At 40.0% G+C, this 18,677-nt stretch overlaps 1 protein-coding gene across 2 annotated transcripts in view; it reads left to right on the top strand.

Moving 5' to 3' along the window:
• Positions 1-18,677, top strand: part of OCRL (OCRL inositol polyphosphate-5-phosphatase) — a 48,918-nt gene that overhangs the window by 9,317 nt on the left and 20,924 nt on the right. For both annotated transcript variants that reach the window (XM_043896181.1, XM_043896182.1), the window contains exons 5-15: positions 6,393-6,503; positions 6,964-7,053; positions 7,765-7,885; positions 7,974-8,135; positions 9,465-9,566; positions 10,080-10,194; positions 11,274-11,390; positions 11,497-11,684; positions 13,636-13,747; positions 15,273-15,382; positions 18,086-18,221. In XM_043896181.1, coding sequence (XP_043752116.1) covers positions 6,393-6,503; positions 6,964-7,053; positions 7,765-7,885; positions 7,974-8,135; positions 9,465-9,566; positions 10,080-10,194; positions 11,274-11,390; positions 11,497-11,684; positions 13,636-13,747; positions 15,273-15,382; positions 18,086-18,221 — 1,364 coding nt within the window. The remainder of the gene's footprint in view (positions 1-6,392; positions 6,504-6,963; positions 7,054-7,764; positions 7,886-7,973; positions 8,136-9,464; positions 9,567-10,079; positions 10,195-11,273; positions 11,391-11,496; positions 11,685-13,635; positions 13,748-15,272; positions 15,383-18,085; positions 18,222-18,677) is intronic.

Genomic DNA, 18,677 nt, shown 5'->3' on the forward strand with positions numbered 1-18,677 from the left:
AGCAAGCCTGATTTTACTGAAACTTTGTGTTTTCCCATGTCTGGATGTTGGTATTAAACATTTTAAAATATTTTTTCTGATTATAGAGATAATACATCCTTCATTATGTACAATTTGTAAAGTTCGGGAAAGTTTAAAGTATCAAATTAAAATTACACTCCTGTGACCTAGAGTTCACCACTGTAATTAACATTTTTATGTATCTCTTTCCAGTCTTTTATTTATATTTTTACATAATTGGAATCCTCGTATATAGTTTTTATCCTGCATTTTCATTTAACAGGTATTGTGACCTTTCCCATATCATTTAAAAGTTTAAAAACATGATTTTTAATGGCTAACATTTCACCATAGATATGCATCAAATTTTGCTAATTTAACTCCTTTGTAAAATTAAGTCACTGTCAAGGAACATGGGATATCTCTTTCTACTTACCGAGGTTCTCTATATCTCTCAGTAATATATTGTGGTTTCTTCATAGATAGCAAATATTTGTAGATTAAGTATTTTTTGATGGATTTTTTTGCTGCTATTGTCAGTGGAACTTTTTTCTTGGAAGCTTTTTTCTTTTCTATTTCTTACTACTAGTATACAGAGCAGCTGTTGACTTTTCGATATTTATCTTTTATCCAGCCACTTTACAGAATTTTATTTTGGGGGAGCCTTTTATTTTCTTTTTTGGTTTTGATAGTCCTAGTCATCTGCAAATAATAGTTTTGTGTCTTTCTAGTAGCTAAACCTATTAGTTTTGATTCCTGTCTCATTACACCAACAAGAATCTGGAGGTCATTGCTAAATGATGATGATGATGATGATGATGACATTTTATGTTTAGCTCCTGATTTCAGTGAGAATGCCTCAAGTGGTGCTTCACTGTTGAGGACATTATTGCTTATTGATTTGATAGTTTTATTTAAAAAAATGTTAAGAAACTGCATATATTTCAAGTTTGTATGAGTTTATTTAATTTTTTGACCGTGGCATATGGGCATGTGGGATCCTAGATCCCTGACCAGGGATTGAACCCACGCTCCCTGCAGTGGAAACATGGAGTCTCAACAACTGGACCACCAGGGAAGTCCTTTGTGTTTTTAAAATGATGAATATATATTAAATTTTATCAAATGTCTTTTTAGTATGTATAGAGATGATTATATTATTCTTCCTTATTTGACCTATTGATGGACAGTATGATACTAATTCCCTAATATTGAGCCCTCTTTTATTCATTCTTCAACAAATATTTGTAGAGTGCCTTCTATTTGCCAGGCACTATTCTAAGTGCTGCGCAATCAGTAGAAAACAACATAGATAAGGTTGCTGCTCCTGCTTTGGTTCTTGCTTCTGTGCTATTTGGTACTAGTGTCACACTGATGGCTATAATCAGTTAATCCTTTCCATAAGCTTATAAACACCTCTTATGTGCCAGGCACTATGCTCTAGGGATACAGGGAAAAGCAGCATAGGCATGGTACTTCATGAAACTTAGTGCAAGAAACAGCTTTTAAACTGATAATGTATGGTTACATAGTTGCAGGGGTTTTTTGTTGCTGTTGTTGGCTTCATCACCCACAGCTTGTGGGACCTTAGTTCCCCAACTCCGGATTGAACCCAGGCCCTCTGCAGCAGAACCCTGGAGTCCTAACTGCTGGACCACTAGGGAAGTCCTCATAGTTGCAGTTTTGATAAATACTAGCAGGGAGAAATACAGAGAGTTGATAAGACTAAATTAGTCAAGATCCTCAGGGAAGGCCTCTTTGAAGAAGTGACTTTTAAATTGAGACCAGAGGGGATAAGTAAGAGGTGAAAATGGAGAAGAGAAGATTCCAGGTAAAAGGAACCTCATGGGTAAAGGCCCCAAATTGGGAAGTAGCTTGATACTTTCTTTGAAATGAAAGAATGCCAGGATGCCCGAAATAAGTCTCAGGCACTAAGGTAGGCCAGGCTAGGACCAGATCCAGTAGAATCTTGTAAGCCATGATGAGGAATCTGGATTTTTAGAGTTTAAAAATTGAAAGAATATGAAAGATTTTATGCCCGTGTTGGGTTGCCAGGAGGCTCTTTCAATGGTTTAAACTAGAGTGCTAGAGAGTATGGTGGCAGTAAGAATGGAGAGAAGTGGACAGATACGATAAATGTTTTTGAAGAGTAAATTGACAGGGGTTGGTGTGGGGGTAGTGGGTAAGCTGAAGAGGAGTTGTCAAGGATGAATCCTAGATTTCTGGCATGAATGTGGTTGGGGGTACCATTTGCAGAAATAAGAACATTGCAAGAGGAATGAGTTTTCCTGGGGTTTTAGCTATGTTTACTTTGAAATTTCTTTGAGACATTTGAGTGTAGATGATAAGTTGGCCATTGAATGTATGCATCTGAAGCTCAGAAGTAAGCTCAGGGTCACTCGCACAAAGAGGGTATTTGAACCCATAAGAGATTAGGTGATTGCATTGTAAAGCTGTGCTGTCAGTTATAGTAGCCACTAGTCATATGCGCCTGTTTAAATTAATTAGAACAAAATGAGAAAATCAGTTCCTCGGTTGCACTAGTCACATTTCAAGTACTCATTAGCCACATGGGGTCATTCTTTACCGTATTGCACAGTGTAGTTATACAACATGTCCATCATCACAGAAAGTCCTATTAGACAGTGCTGATACAGAGTGAGGAAAAAGGTTTAGGATTGAACTCACTCTATTTTTTAAAGTTTGGGTAGAGGAGAAGATACTTTAAAGGGCACTAAAAATTTCCCTTTGACCAAAGAGGGAGAGAAACTAGATGAGTATGGTGTCATAGAAGCCTTTTAAAGAGACTATTTCAAGGAGGGATCAACTGTTGATTTCTGCTGATAGATCTGATAATATGACTGAAGAATATCCGTTGAATTTAGCAATATGGAGATTATTGGTGACCTTAACAAAGCAATTTCAGAGGAGTAGTGGGAGCCAAAGTCACACTGGAGTGGATTAAAGAGAGAAATGGAAGGTGAGCAAGTAGTAACTTAACTATGTGTCTTTCAAAGCTTGACTGCAGAGGGGACTATAGAGATGAACTGGAGTTGGAGGGGGATATGGGGTCCAAGAAGGTTTTTTTGTTTTAAACGAGGAGAATTTAGAACACAATTTATTTAAATGCTGATAAGAAGGACACTATGTGAGGGAGAGGTTGAAGATACTGAGAGGCAGTGTCTAGGGAATGATTGCAAGGGTAAGATTCCTGAGAGAACCCAAGGGGTTGTAATTCCTCTGATCTTCTTCCTTGTACCAGAAGGGAAAGGAGAATATGAATAGAGATACAGGTAAGTTTTATATGATGGCTTCCATTTCCTTTGAAGTATGAGGTTAAGCAGTCTGCTTGGAAGAAAAGAGCTTGAGAAGAGTGGGATTCAAAGACAGATGATAAATGTGAAGTTGTGAATTGTTTTTCCAGATAGTAGTGGGAGACAAGTTGACTATGGAAACTTAGACTGATTCCTATCTACAGGGCCCTGTTGAGGTTAGCAGTCAATTTATAATGGGGTGTGTGTGTGCTTGTGTATCTGGTTTTACTCCCTCAGATGTAAGTACAGAGAACGCAGTTAGTTGGATTTCTGAGTGTTGAGAGTTAGCCAGATAGGCATAGCCAGAACAGAGTAAGTGATAAGGCATTTCTGGGTTTTTGCAACAGAGTGAAATGATGGCTTCTGTTTGACAAAAAGGAAAGTGAAGGGCTTCCTGGTGGCTCAGTAGTAAAGAATCTGCCTGCCAATACAGGAGCTGCAGGAGACACGAGTTCAGTCCTAGGGTCGAGGAAAATCCCCTGGAAGAGGAAATGGCAACCTACTCCAGTATTCTTGCTGGGAAAATTCCTTAAGCACAGTTGCAGGGTTAATGCCCTCACAAAAATAGGTGGGAGAGGGTAGTGAAAGCAAGAGAGAGAGTGAATGAATTCTGAGAAAGTGAAGGGATCAGTGTGCCCGAGGTTCCTCTAAGAGCAGGTAAGCGGCAAGGAGTTCAGAGTGGGTATTTGAATTAAAGATTTATGAGGTGATGGTGTTTCTGTGACAAAAGGTCCGGGGTGTAACTAAGGTAGTCCCAGTAAGACTGAGGGAGTAGGGTGGCTGAGGTGGAGGGGCGAGGTCATTGGATGAGGAAGTTGAAGGTGTTGACCGAGTTTTCGGTGCTAATTTTAAAGGGATGCAAAATTAAAGCAAAAGTATGAGTGGAGAGGAAGTCTTATAAATCAGGCTTGGATTCAGAAGTTTCTGGGAGGTTGGTACGTGGTCTCATGGAGGAGGGAAGGGAAGGCACTGGCATAGTCCAGTGGGTGAGCCTCAAAGGAGAAGGGATTTTTCCTGAGGGAGGAGGAGAGGGAATGGACTGGAGACGGCATTAGGACAAATAAGGACACCAGTCTTAAATTACATAGTGTGTGAGAGACTATAAATAGCCTCTACTTCGGAGGGCCACAGGGGGAGCTACTCTCAGGGGCCAGCCAGTTTGCAGGTGACTCTGGTTTTCTGGATGCACTAGATCACCTGGGGGAGTGTTTTTAGAAATTGCCAGTGTCTGGGCTTCACCCCCAGAAATTCAGTTTTCTTGGCCTGGGGTGGGGCCCAAGTGTCAGTATTTCCTGAAAGTGCCTCTGGTAATTCTGATGCTCCCTGAGTTGAGAACTATTGAAAGATTCAGGGAGTATTCAGAGAAGTTGAGGAAAGAGGAGTGTTAGCTGATCTCAGAGGCCAGAAGGTCTGGCAGGGAAGAGAGTAGACGGTTGGGTGGAGGGGGTAATTTGTTCTCTTTCCCATGCAACATGGTGAGAGAGCATCTAGTGTTTTTTGTTTTGTAAGCAGTTTCTGGAATCTTCTGTTAAATGGGTCAGTTTATTTTTTTATACTTGCTAAAATGTATCTTTCAAGATCCTGGGACAGAGAGAACACATGTTCCTGTTCTAAGTTTCTATCTGATACAAGCTGCTCTTTTTAAGATTTTTTTTTCTACTTTTAATATAAATTATCAGAGAAAGAGAGGACTATTTGTGTCCTGAAGGAGGTTTTCTCTGTATCTTGAAGGCAGTTCTAACTGACAGTCCTTATTCATGCCCTTCTTTTTCTCCTTACAGTGGCAGCCTCATTAATTTTCTTATTGCTGGTCCTCTTGCATGCTTTTTTTCCCCCCATTTTTATCCTCTATGTTTATCTCTTTCTTCTGATCACTAAATCTGTATAGATAGAAACATAAAGAAATGCAAAGAAAGAGAGAGTCAAAGGTTCAGAAGTGGATTTTTGCCATAAGAAACTACAATTTTCATTTCATTTTCTCATCTCTTTGTTATTTACAAGTGTGAAAGAATCCAGTTCTATAGTCATTAAATGCCTTCTGTCTGTGAAGTTTGATGTCATTATTATCAATAAAGTAATTGATGAGCCCAGTTTGGCTGGGGCTTTCCTGGTCTTAGCTTTAGAAGTCTTGAGTCCTAAGAAGCCCCTCTGTCCCAGACAGCCCCGGGAGACCATTGAGAGTGTTGTGTTGGGTAACCCTTATGTGCAGCCTGTCTCTCGCCCTCAAAGAGCTTATAGTTTCCAGGGCTATGAGAAAGCAGTATGTGTAATAAATCAGTTAAAATAAGAATATAAACAAGGACATGGGTTTCCTGGATCACCATAGCCAGACAGTTGATACAGATGGTAAATGTAAGGCTTTAGAAAAGGGGAGACAGTATGTTATGTACATAAGAAACTGAAGTATCCCAGGTAACTTTGCTTCTAATTACACTGTTTTCTAATTGGCTATATTTGAACCAGACCACTCATGGACATGGGTCATTATATTATTTTTGTGAGTTTTTTTCAAGACATAGATTTTTTTACTGGAGATAAATGAGGTACGGATGCTTCTTTTCAGAATAATTCAAGCCAATCCCATTATGCTTTTCTTTTTTACTTAGCTTATAAATTCAGTTGCCTGAGTACAGTCTGTACCTAAGGAACAAACCATCCTATTTCCGTTTTTTCCTTCACACTTCAGAGATTCGTATTATGTGATTTGGATTTGAAGTGGTAGGAATTTCCAGCTAGGAGGTGTGAGGGGGGTGGTTGGGGAATTGATCTTTTGCTAGAATTTGAAGGTTCCTACAGTGGCATATGAGCAACATATCAGAATGTAGGAAACTATGATTTTATTATGCATCATGTCACTATATTGGGCTGCTCATTTACACAGTTCATTAGCCTACATTAAATTTTTCTCCGCATCACCCCCAATACCACCGCCACCATGAATCCCTTAATCTTATAGGTATGCTTCATACATTAGAGGTCTGGAATGTTTGTGATCTGGACCTTCTTCTATTAAATTGGTAAGTTGAAAATATGATCGCAAGAAAACATTATATGTATATGGATTTCTGTTCTTTTTAGGTGGCTGCAAAATTCGGATTCAAGGGGACTGGACCAGAGAGCGACGCTTTGAAATCCCTGATGAGGATCACTGTGTGAAGTTCGTCTCAGAGGTCCTTGCTGCTCAGGAAGGTAACTTAGGCCTCAGCAGTTTTCTTTCTGTTTGTATGGGACATGCATACAGAGACAGGTGGCCGTTAGCAGAGTACCTGGCCCATGGAGCCTTGATAGGTGATTTTTTTTGTTGTTCAGGAATGACCCCAGGGATAGGTTAGGGTAAGTCTATTCAGCTTTAAGGACCCTGAGTCAGTTTCTAGAATCTTCAGTTTCTTGCCATGGCCAGCATACTGCAGACAGTAATCCTCCTCCAGCCCCAGATGGTCCCAGAGCTGCTCTCATTTTTTTAGTCTCTTCCTTTGTGTTCAGGAATGGTGCTAAGTGAATGGCCTTTGGTGGTGGTGGTGGTTTAGTTGCTAAGTTGTGTCCGACCCTTGCAACCCCATGGACTGTAGCCTGCCAGGCTCCTCTTTTGGTTATGGTAAGTTCCATTCAATGGAATGGTTGTTCCATTCTATGACCCCTATCTCTCCAGCTCAGTCACAGCTTCTTGTTCCAGACCAAAAGGAGTCATCCAGCTGGTACCAGAAATTAGACACTAAGGACAACTCTTCTGTTTTTTCAGGTACTGAAAAGATTCTTTTTTTTTCCCCTGGTTGCTATGAAGATTGCAGAGTCAGTAGATTTTATCTGGGCAGATAAGATAGTGTGGAGTGATGTCAATGTCAGATACCTTCTCCTATGGAGTGGTTTTGGAGTCTGTACTCACCACCTCATGTTCACTCCTAGTACTTTCTGTGGCACATTAGCTCTTTCGGAGCCAGCTTAGCAGAGGGGTAAAAAATGCAGACTCCAGGGGCAGACTGCCTGGGTTTGAATCACAGTTCTCTGACTTCCTAGTTGTATGACCTTGGTCAAGTTACTTTGACATCTCTGAGCTTCTGTTTCTTTTCTGTAACTTAGGAAGATTTTTTTAATAGCACCTATCTTATGGGGTCTTTGTGACAATTAAATGCGATAGTGATGTAATCCCTAATTATCAACCAGGCATTGTACTAAAGTCTTCTATAAATACTCGCTCTTTTAGTCACGTTCCAAGTTAATGTAACTTACTAGTTATGTTTATCATTCTAGTTAATATGTCAGTGGTTCAGGGACAGATGTGCTTCTTCCCCCATCTACGTTATCACTGTTCATATACCTTTCTGTTTGGTAACGCCGCTGAGCAAATAGCGGTCAGACCAAAACCGCTGACCAAAGCAAAGTCCTATCTATCCTGAACAAGTTGGATGTTATCTTCCCCCCTCCCTTTGACTCTGGGTTCTGCATCCTTCAGGGCTTCTTGGATTTGAGGATAATTTTTCATCTATGAATTTGGACAAGAAAATCAATTTGCAGAATCAGCCTATAGGGGTTCACCGGGAACCTCCACCCCCACCCCCTTCAGTGAATAGAATGTAAGTCCTGTGTTGAAACAGATTTCCCATGTGTGAGACTTCCCTGGTAAAGGCAGTTTCACTTCTGAATTGTTCATTTATTTGCTAGGCTTCCACGTGAAAAAGAAGCTTCTAACAAGGAACCCCCCAAAGTGACCAATACCATGCGGAAGCTCTTTGTACCAAACACCCAGTCTGGACAGCGGGAGGGTCTCATCAAACACATCCTGGCAAAGCGAGAAAAAGAATATGTCAACATTCAGACTTTCAGGTTAGTCTCTCTTCTACTTATGAAGGTGAAACATTAGTTACATCAGTTGGTATAGCAAAAAATGTTCTTTTGGTATTTAAGATATTAGTGTAATTAGCTTATTTCAGAATAAAAGCATAATAAAAAAGAATGGTGAGCTGATTCAAGCGCCTGTCTTTATGCGGTCAGTAACCTACATATCCACAATAATGCAAATGCTAATTTGCATTTTTTTCTAATTTTTAATTAGAAAATTTTTTTCTAATTTCTAATTTTTCTAATTTCAATTGCATTGATTTTCTAATTACTAATGACACCACATCTACTAATACTATCCACTCTTAGAGAATGAAGTCAAGCTCACATGTACTAGAGAATTGTCTCCTAGCACATTCCATAAGCAGGTGTGTTTATCTATCTGACCTGCTGAATTTCTTCTTGCCAGTATCGGCAAATTAAGTCCACCATTACCACTAGACCTTAATTTTCATTTTCCTACTTTGGTAAGTTAACTAAAGGAAGTTCACCCAGTCGTCTTGATTGGGAGGCCTATCTTGGATTCTTTCCTATATTGTATTTTTCATTTCATCTTTACTTGTTGATATCCTGTTTTTTGGATTCACCGTGTGTGGCGTGTGGAGTGGTGTAGTGTGGCATGTATCTCGATGTGCAGAGCAGCAACACTTTTCTTTGTTATTTGTGAACAGCATGTACCCTTTTAGTCCAAGATTCCAGTCCCATCTGCTATCCCACTATGCCTCATTTATTCTAATTCAGTCATGACTATATCCCCATGCTGAAGCCTCCAGTTCTTCAGATTCTCCAGGATGCTTATATTTGTATGTAAACAGTTAAGACAGTCACGAGTTTTCCCTTCTGCTTTCCCCCTTAATACTATATCTGTCTCAACAGAATTTCCTCCACAGATGTCCTTGTAATCCTTCAAGAAGTGAGTTTTTGGATTTAACTATGGTTCCTTATGGAACAGTTATCCATATTAGACATCCTTACAGCATGAAGATACCTCTTTCCCATCCAGAAGTTCTCCCTTCAAATATGTTTGGATGGAATGTAAGAGGAAGGAAATGTGGTAGAGCCATTAAATTTGTGTTTATTAAATAGAAACTTGATTCCTTTCTGTAGGTTTACCTGATGTGAAATTTAGAGAGAATAAGCCCACTGCCTTTGCGTTCTACAGGCAAGAAGGGGTTTTTGGTATGTGTGGCAAAGCAGCTTGAGAAATTACACTGGCTTATTGTAAATATACACTTGTATAGAAGTAATGAGAGAACTTTCTTTAGTTCACACTTTACCTTTGTTTCTAAATTATTTTTTGGTATTATGTATTAGATTTTTTGTTGGAACGTGGAACGTGAATGGCCAGTCTCCAGATAGTGGGTTAGAACCTTGGCTGAACTGTGATCTGAATCCTCCTGATATCTACTGCATTGGGTAAAATACATGTCTGGAATTTCATTTTGGCTATATGTTTGGTGTTACCTTATGTGACATTTTGCCCTTTTTTCCCCACTGTTTGTAGAAACCTACTGTAGACTATATATGAGAACTAACTTGTGGGTCAAATTTGTGAGATCATAAAGGAACAGATACCTAAAATAGTGTGAGGAAGCATCTAGTCCTCTCAAAACGCATAGAAAACTATATTCTTCATAGAAACTGACATCTGAGGTTAATTCTTATAGTGACTATTCCTAGGATATATGAGCAAAGCTCTGTTACCCCTTATGGAAGTTTTTTTGTTTTGCTTGGCCTATGCATATACTTGTGGGGGGGTCTTTTGAAAAGAAAACTACTTGTCCTTACTGATCACTTGAATCAGTGGAGCAGTTCTCTAAAATTCCTCTCTCCCACATTCCTTTTTTCACCTAATGTCTCGGAAAATGGGACAGGAGGTAATCAGAGATAATTATGGGATGTAGATCTCACATCCTCTTGTTTTCTCAGATTCCAAGAGCTGGACTTGAGCACAGAAGCCTTTTTCTACTTTGAATCTGTGAAAGAACAAGAGTGGTCCTTGGCGGTAGAGAGGAGTTTGCATTCCAAAGCCAAGTATAAGAAAGTAAGCCGCATTTAATTATCTTTTTTAGTATATGACTAAATACCAATCACTGGAAGTTACTCTGTTTATAGTTTGTTCCAAAAGAATGGATTAATTGAATTCTCCCCCATGTGTAATACCAGATAGGGCAGACTAATGCTTTTCATTCCTGTTTCCTAGAAAAAAAATTCCCTAAGCTTCTCGATTCTATAGTTTCATTGCTTGGCTAAGTTTTAAGAGAAAGGAAGAATTTTACTGTACTCATAACAATTAACTCAAATGACATATAAGTGATTTTTTGCAATAAGAATTTAAGATTGAAATTGTTTGCTTACACGGTCAGAACTGGATGCTTTACAGAAAAGCAGTTTGAAGCATGTGGGTGCATTGGGTAAGCTTTGGAACTGGAGCAAGAACAGGAGTGTTGTGGAATTTAAATGAGTTTAAAACTTGGTTGTAAGTTAAGAGTAGAGTTGACTTTAACAAGGTGACCCAATTTGTTGGTCTTTAGAAGGCACATAGTAGAGGCTACCAAGAGAGTTATTTTAGTTATGCAGCTACCATACCAAGCCCTTCAAAAGGAGTCATCTGTCTGAGTAATTTTCATCTGCATCTTCTTACACCTGATATAGGTGATAAGACTCCTGAAGTTGTTATTCCTCTCATATAGACTAATATATATTTCAGACATATTTCTAGTTCACAAAGAAGTCAATAGGATTGTTATACATTTTATTAGGATATTGTAAATCAGAAACCAGGAAGGAGAGCCAAAAGGAACAAGCTGGCATAGAGACTTTGTCTTTATTATTCAAATTTTTAATACTGCTTACTCATGGTAGGCTAAAACGTGATTAAAATAATGAATCTAGAGCTGAGGGTACTCGTTGTCCCTGAAGACTTTTACTGGTCAGAGCCAGATTAGAGCTTTCCTGGAAAATTTTTGTTTCCTCTTTGTGAGGTCCATTGGGAAATTAGAGGATTTAGATTCAAATTGAGGCATGATTATATCTTCTTGGTGGAAAATTACTTGTGGGAAGTTAGATCTGTGCAAAGAGTGGTATTAGCACAAACCTCTTCTAATTCCCTGGAACTTAAAGGTTCAACTAGTCCGCCTTGTTGGGATGATGCTCCTGATATTTGCCAGAAAGGATCAGCTGCGATATATCCGTGATGTTGCTACAGAAACAGTTGGAACTGGAATCATGGGAAAGATGGTGAGTTACTTTGGAGTTGAGCTTGGTTATGATTTCATGTCCATATGAAGTTCAGGTGCTCATTGTGTCTTTTGTACTAACTGTAAATAATTACTCTTGCTAACAGGGAAACAAAGGTGGGGTAGCTGTGAGGTTTGTATTTCACAACACTACCTTTTGCATTGTCAATTCCCACCTGGCTGCCCACGTGGAAGAGTTTGAGAGAAGGAATCAAGATTATAAGGACATCTGCGCACGAATGAGTTTTGTGGTCCCAAATCAGACCCTCCCACAACTGAACATCATGAAACATGAGTGAGTGGTTAAGTCTTCTTTAGCCTTTGAGTAGTGGAGCTGAGAAGAGACTAACCATGATGAGAAACTATAGAAATGTGCATAGTGAGAGATTACTGTTAAGGGATTGGGTTCACAAAGAAGAGGAAGGTTTTGAGGACTAGCAGATGCAGTGAGTCAGAGAAATTAGATTTGCTCTCAGAGGAAAGGTTAGTTCTATCAGCGGTCATCTGAGTAGTGGTGGAGGGAGTCTGTCAGTTGTAATCAGTTTTCATTATTTTTTATTATAAAATAGAAATGTTTATCATAAATATAATAAAAGGTGAAAGGGAAAAAAAAATCCATCATTTTTTATCTCTGCTTTCCCCAGCCAGTCCCTCCCTCCAGAGAAAACCATTGTGGACAATTCAGTGTGTATCCTTCTAGATCTCTGCTGTGTAGTATGGCAGTCCAGTAGCCATAGGTGGCTATTGGGCACTTGAAAGTAACTAGTTCAAATTGAGATGTGTGGTGAGCATAGACTATACACTGAAATTATGGGGAAAAATGTAAACTATCTCAGTTTTTAAAATACTGATTACATGTTGAAATGACAAAAGTTTGGATATATTGAGTTGAATGTAATTTGTTATTAAAGTTATTTTCACTTGTTTCTTCATTTCTTATATTCAGCTACTAAAAAAATTTTAAATTACATTTGTGGTGTGCGTCCTATTTCTTCTGAATAGTGCAGTTCTAGACTTTTATCTATGCACATGCACACACATATTCATATAGGGCTGTATTATCCTACATTTTGTGAATTATTTTCCAAGCCAGTAAACATAGATCTACATTATTCTTTTCACCGACTGTGAATCATTCAGAAAAGGGGCCAATGGTTAATATGAAAGGTTAGTGAATAATGGGACTTAATAAGAACAGACACAAAAATCACTTGAGGAATGGATTGTTAGTAGAAAATAGCTGTAAGGAAATTAACACTAGTAATTGAAATTCTGAGAGGGTGATAAGACTTGGAATAAGTGGTTTGGGATAGGAATTAGCAGGAAAACAAAAGATAATTTGAGGGTTATTAGAATCAATAGCGAGTGGGGTAATTGAAGAAAGAGTAGGGCAAGATAGTGATGTTGGTCTGTTCCATATTGTCTCAACATTTAGGATCGTACGGAATTCTGCTTCACAGTGGTAAAGCAAGGCCTTGACATCAGTGGGCATAAAATTGACCTGAAATTCCATAAATTTATTTACCTGGGATTCCTTAAACTTCATGTTGCATCAAAGATTGGCGAGGAGACCCATTTAGAATTTGAAATAACTTGTTTTGGTGCAGTCATTTCAGGGTCTCCCCTGTGGGGCTCTAAGCATACCTGGGGGTCTGTTGCTGTGATTGGGAGCCTGTGGCCCCTGTGGGCTGCCAGTCTCCTTCCTTCCTGGAACTTGGACTGTGGTTCCCGGGCAGGGGTAGATAGACTGGCGACAGCAGAAAGCCCTGGACCTCTGTTTGCTAGTGGGCCCTGCCCAAGAGAGATGTCATTCAGACTGTGCAGACCCTCATGGAGAGCCGGTAGAACATCAGGGCTCGCAGAGGCAGAAAACGTTCAGATTCTCTTCCCCTAGAGACCTGGCAAGCAGCCAGGTGAAATTTTGAAGCTAGTCCAGCAAATAAACTACATGCTTCTCTGAGGCAGTTAACTCCTTGGCTCCCAAGTCCCACACACACCCCATATTTCTCCATCTTTGTTCCTCATGCATGCACTGTCCGTCCTCCCACCTCTTTTCTCATCCCCTTGTCCCTCTCAGGCGTTGATAGTACTCATCCCCAAAGGATAGTTAGCACTCAAACCCCTTGTCAGATAATGATAAATGAATGCTTATCAGTAACCTACCCATTTTCCTTCTCTGCATTCTCCTCTCATTGACTTTCATGCTAATTACTACTACTCTTACTCATATATTTCTTGATCCTCAGTGTCGTCATCTGGTTGGGAGATTTGAACTACAGGCTTTGCATGCCTGATGCCAGTGAAGTGAAGAGTCTTATTAACAAGAATGACCTTCAGAGACTCTTGAAATTTGACCAGGTAAGTAAAATTTTATCTTATAGGTACTTTCTTACATAGCAGATAAAATTGTTTTAAGCCCCATGGGAAGTGTGTCTTAATCTAGAAGTAGATGGAAAGGTCTCATTGTCTTGGGAAAACATTGTGACTAGTGAAGCAGTGAATACACACAAGGTTTTTACAAAGTACTTGGATGGGAGGAGGGGAGATAATATTAGTGATAAATAGTCAATGTAACATTTATTCATTAAGTCTTTATCAAGAAGAGATTTCAGAGATTTGTGTAAATGAGTTGGAGAATGGGTGGGGTTAATTGGAAAACACTTCCTGGAGGAAGCAGGCCTTCAGCTATGTTGATGTGGTTTGGCAGATGGAACAGGGAAAGCTGCTCTATGATTACTTGGCAGGCTCAGCAACAGCTTGGAGGTAAAAGAGGGAGGCCCTATGAGGGGATTGGGGAGCACAGAAGAGAAGTTTGTCTGGGACAAATAGCACAAACTGCGGTCTAATGGGAACTGATGGAGAAGTTGGGACTAGCTGCTTTATAGATGTTAAAACTTGTCAGGGAAGCATTGATATGGTAGCATTTATATAAAACGATTTTGAGGAACCTGGTTTTCTGGCAATTTGCCTCAGAACCTGGCACAGGACTTGAATTTTTTAGTTCAGCATATGGATACTGCTGCTAAAAGTGAATGCTTCTTATTGAGGGGAAAAAATGTTTCAAGTTGATTTGAATGTCTATTTTTTTAATGTCTTTAAATCTTAATATGAGGCTTTTAACCTTCAGATATGGTCAGAATTCCAATGTTTTGCAGTAGAATGGTTTTTATAGTGAGCCTATCTTCACCCTGTCTACCTTCACATTGAGGTTGGCTGGCTAACTTCTTTGCATTTTTTCCTCTGTCCTACCTCCAAAGGGGGTACAATTGGAATCTTTTGTAATTCTGGTAAAATACTTGAGTGAGGATAACTTTCAAAATGATCTCTAACTCTTTACTGAATTTGGCTTTTGGAGTTATGCAGTCAACATTTGTGTGCTTTTTAAAAAAAGCTGTACTCAAACTATTATATATAGGATAAACAAGATCCTAGTGTATAACATGGGAAACTATATTCAATATCCTGTTATTAACCATAATGGAAAAGAATATGAAAAAGAATATATGTATAATTGAGTCATTTTCTATACAGCAGAAATTAAGAAAACATTGTAAATCAGCTATGCTTCAATAAATTTTAAGAAAAACATGCTAACTTCAGGGAACTTATGATTATTCAGGTTTCATTTTTCCATTGTACCCTGACCACCATTAGCAATAAAAAATTAGTGACATGCTTGTATGAGCATCCTGTCTGTGGGTGAGTTTAGATGCTGTGGGAATGTCAAAATTTAATTCATAAGGCACGGAAATATTATCTATGTACTCTGACAATTGCAAAAGATGTAGAAACTAGATGCATAGAAAAATAGCTGATCAACCTGATTATCACTTCTATTAAGATGGTGTTACCCTGCTTATATGATACATTTTTCTATCTCTAGCTAAATATTCAACGCACACAGAAAAAAGCTTTTGCTGACTTCATGGAAGGGGAAATCAAGTTTATCCCCACATATAAGTATGATTCTAAAACAGACCGCTGGGATTCCAGGTAAAATAACAAGAACCTCATTATGGAATAGGTTAAGACCTAATCTTACTTCTGTCCCTCTGAATTGCTGAGGGATTGGGAAGTTTTGGGGTCTTCCCAGAAGCAGAGATAAAAACATAGTGGCTCAGTGCTCTTAGAGAAGAGTTTTTAATCCCTGTGCACTCACATGTGAGCTCACCTTACTTGCTTGTGCTTCTGCTCAGTTGCTCAGTTGTGGCCGATTCTTTGCGACTCCACCAGGCTCCTCTGTCCATGGGGTTTCCAAGGAAAGAATACTGGACCCTATATGCAAAACAGAAAAAGAGACACAGATGTACAGAACAGACTTTTGGACTCTGTGGGAAAAGGCGAGGGTGGGATGTTTCGAGAGAACAGCATCGAAACATGTATATTATCAAGGGTGAAACAGATCACCAGCCCAGGCTGGATGCATGAGACAAGTGCTCGGGGCTGGTGCACTGGGAAGACCCAGAGGGATCGGGTAGAGAGGGAGGTGGGAGGGGGGATCGGGATGGGGAACACATGTAAATACATGGCTGATTCATGTCAATGTATGGCAAAAACCACTACAATATTGTTAAGTAATTAGCCTCCAACTAATAAAAATAAATGGAAAAAAAAATAAATAAATAAGAAAGAATATTGGAGTAGGTTGCCATTTCCTCCTCTAGGGAGCTCACCGTAAGAGGGTGTGAACTGCTCTGAAGTTGGTTTTTTTTTTTTTTTTTTCCATTTATATTTATTAGTTGGAGGCTAATTACTTTACAATAGTGTAGTGGTTTTTGTCATACATTGACAGGAATCAGCCATGGATTTACATGTATTCCCCATCCCGATCCCCCCTCCCACCTTCCTCTCCTCAAAGTTTTATGAGCTGCCTGCAGCGCCTTATTCTCTCACCTCAGCAGACTCCTTATTTGATTTTTGCCTTCCTGATCTTGCCCCTATTTCCTTACCTAGTGCCCTGTTCTGCTTCTTTGCCCAAACTCTTTTTCAGCTCTTTAACTCAGGATACCAGAGGTGAAAACAAAGCAGCATGAAAGGTTCTTCCAGCACAGTGATTCTTGATCCTGAGTGTACATTAGATTCTTGTGTGTGTGTGCGCGTGCATGCACGGCTGTGTCTGTCTCTTTGCAACCCCACGGACTGTAGCCTGCCAGACTCCTCTGTCCATGGATTCTCCAGGCAAGAATACTGGAGTGGTTTGCCATTCCCTTCTCCAAGGGATCTTCCTGACCCAGGGATCAAACCTGCGTCTGCTGCATCCCCTGCGTTACAGGCAGATTCTTTACCACTGAGCCACCAGGGAAACCCTAGAATCTCTTGGGGGACTTCTAATAATCCCAGTGCCTGAGCCTGGCCGGCATGACTGCCAGAGGAAGCTGAGAATGCTGTCTAGTGGGGGGCTATTGGTTTCCTGATCACCCCTAGTAAAGTGCCCCTGTCAGTATGTGCCTGGTGGCTGTGTGTCTTCTTACTGTTTCTTCATTCACTATAGTTTCCTAGTTGTTTGAACCCAGAAGTTTGAAAGAAAAAGAAAATTCCCAGACATCATCAGCTTCTTTAGACTTGGAATGCCAGCGTGGGGAGGGAGGAGCCTGTCTCCCTGTCCTCTGAGGGAGGGAGCTGCTCAGCAAGTGAAAAGTGACTCTGACAGATCTTGTGCACGTTGCTTTGTTTCTTCCACTCGCCTGACTTGAGAGTCAACTGAAGAGCTACTGATATGAAATTTATTTGTGTCACCATCTGGATCAGGTGTACGGTGTTGCTTATTTTAATAGAATGATAAATAGGCTTTTTCCCCTTCCTTTGGTATTCTTATAGGCTGTTACCTGTTCAAACTTGCATGCTTAGATTTTTTAGTTCATCTTTATTAGAAGAAGCTCAACTTGTCCATAAAAGTCTAGGTTTAAAGAAATCTCTGCTATTATCCATCTCCATTGATTCAACCCAGTCTAGAAATATAGAATTGGATTTTTAGAGTTCATTTGTTGTCTATCTGTTGTGAAGTGTCATTGCAGTTGATAGAGCAAACAAAGAGGAAATATTCTGAATATAATCCTGCCCTTCTGAGGTTATTTTAAGAAGATGCTATTCTGCTTTCCCCTGGGGCAACATTATTGAAGATGTAAATCCTGACCTTAGGAGCACTGTTTATTCGTTCCCTGATAGCTCAGTTGGTAAAGAATCCGCCTGCAATGCAGGAGACCTTGGTTTGATTCCTGGGTTGGGAAGATCCTCTGGAGAAGGGATAGGCTACCCACTCCAGTATTCTTGGGCTTCCCCTGTGGCTCAGCTGGTAAAGAATCTGCCTTCAATGCAGGAGACCTGGGTTTGATCCCTGGGTTGGGAAGATCCCCTGGAGAAGGGAAAGGCTACCCACTTAAGTATTCTGGCCTGGAGAATTCCATGGACTGTATAGTCCATGGGGTTGCAAAGAGTCGGACACGACTGAGCGACTTTCACTTCACTTCACTTCACTGAGCACCTGCTTTCATCAGATCTTGTGCTAGGGGCTGAGAATTCAGTGGCAAACAAGACAGTCCCTTCACAGAGCTTGCAATAGAGTAGGGAACAGTTGAAGTCGTTAGGAAAGGAGAAGCAGATAATAAGAGGGCCGAACTCAGGTCTGAACTAGTGTGGTAGATATTCCACTCTTGTGTGTTATGTTCTCCTTCTAATCCCTTGCTGTTTTTTTTGCAGTGGGAAATGTCGGGTGCCAGCCTGGTGTGACCGAATTCTCTGGAGAGGCATTAATGTTAATCAGCTTCATTACCGGAGTCACATGGAACTAAAAACCAGTGACCACAAGCCTGTTAGCGCCCTCTTCCATATTGGGGTAAACACTTGTTTGTTCACACAGTTGTTTGTGTGTTAAGTATATATTCTTAGGGCATTATTTAGACTCTGAATGGATCAGTAATTTGGTGAACCATAAATGTTTTCAATTCATAACCGAACAATCATTTGCAACATTGAGAAGTTAGAGCCCTTGACCCTCCTAAATGCTGTCCATGTGGCCTTTTAATGACACAGATGTTTCTCATGCTGCATAATGTCTGGGTAGCACCCTTCACCTCCTAAAGTTATTATACATAAAGAAGAGCTTGAAGCCAAGTTTTAAAGGATGATGAATAGCTTTGCATCAGAAAGCTAGTGAAAAGGGGAAGCACTGGGAGAGAGGTTCCTGGTGGAGGTCTGGGGACAGCAGAAGCAAAGAGGCACAGACTGGTCAGAATACATCATCTGTATGTAACCTTAAGAGGCATAAGTCCTGCTAACTAAGATACTGAAG

The sequence above is a fragment of the Cervus elaphus genome, chromosome X (genome assembly GCF_910594005.1).
Source record: "Cervus elaphus chromosome X, mCerEla1.1, whole genome shotgun sequence".
In the NCBI taxonomy this organism is placed as follows: Eukaryota; Metazoa; Chordata; class Mammalia; order Artiodactyla; family Cervidae; genus Cervus; species Cervus elaphus.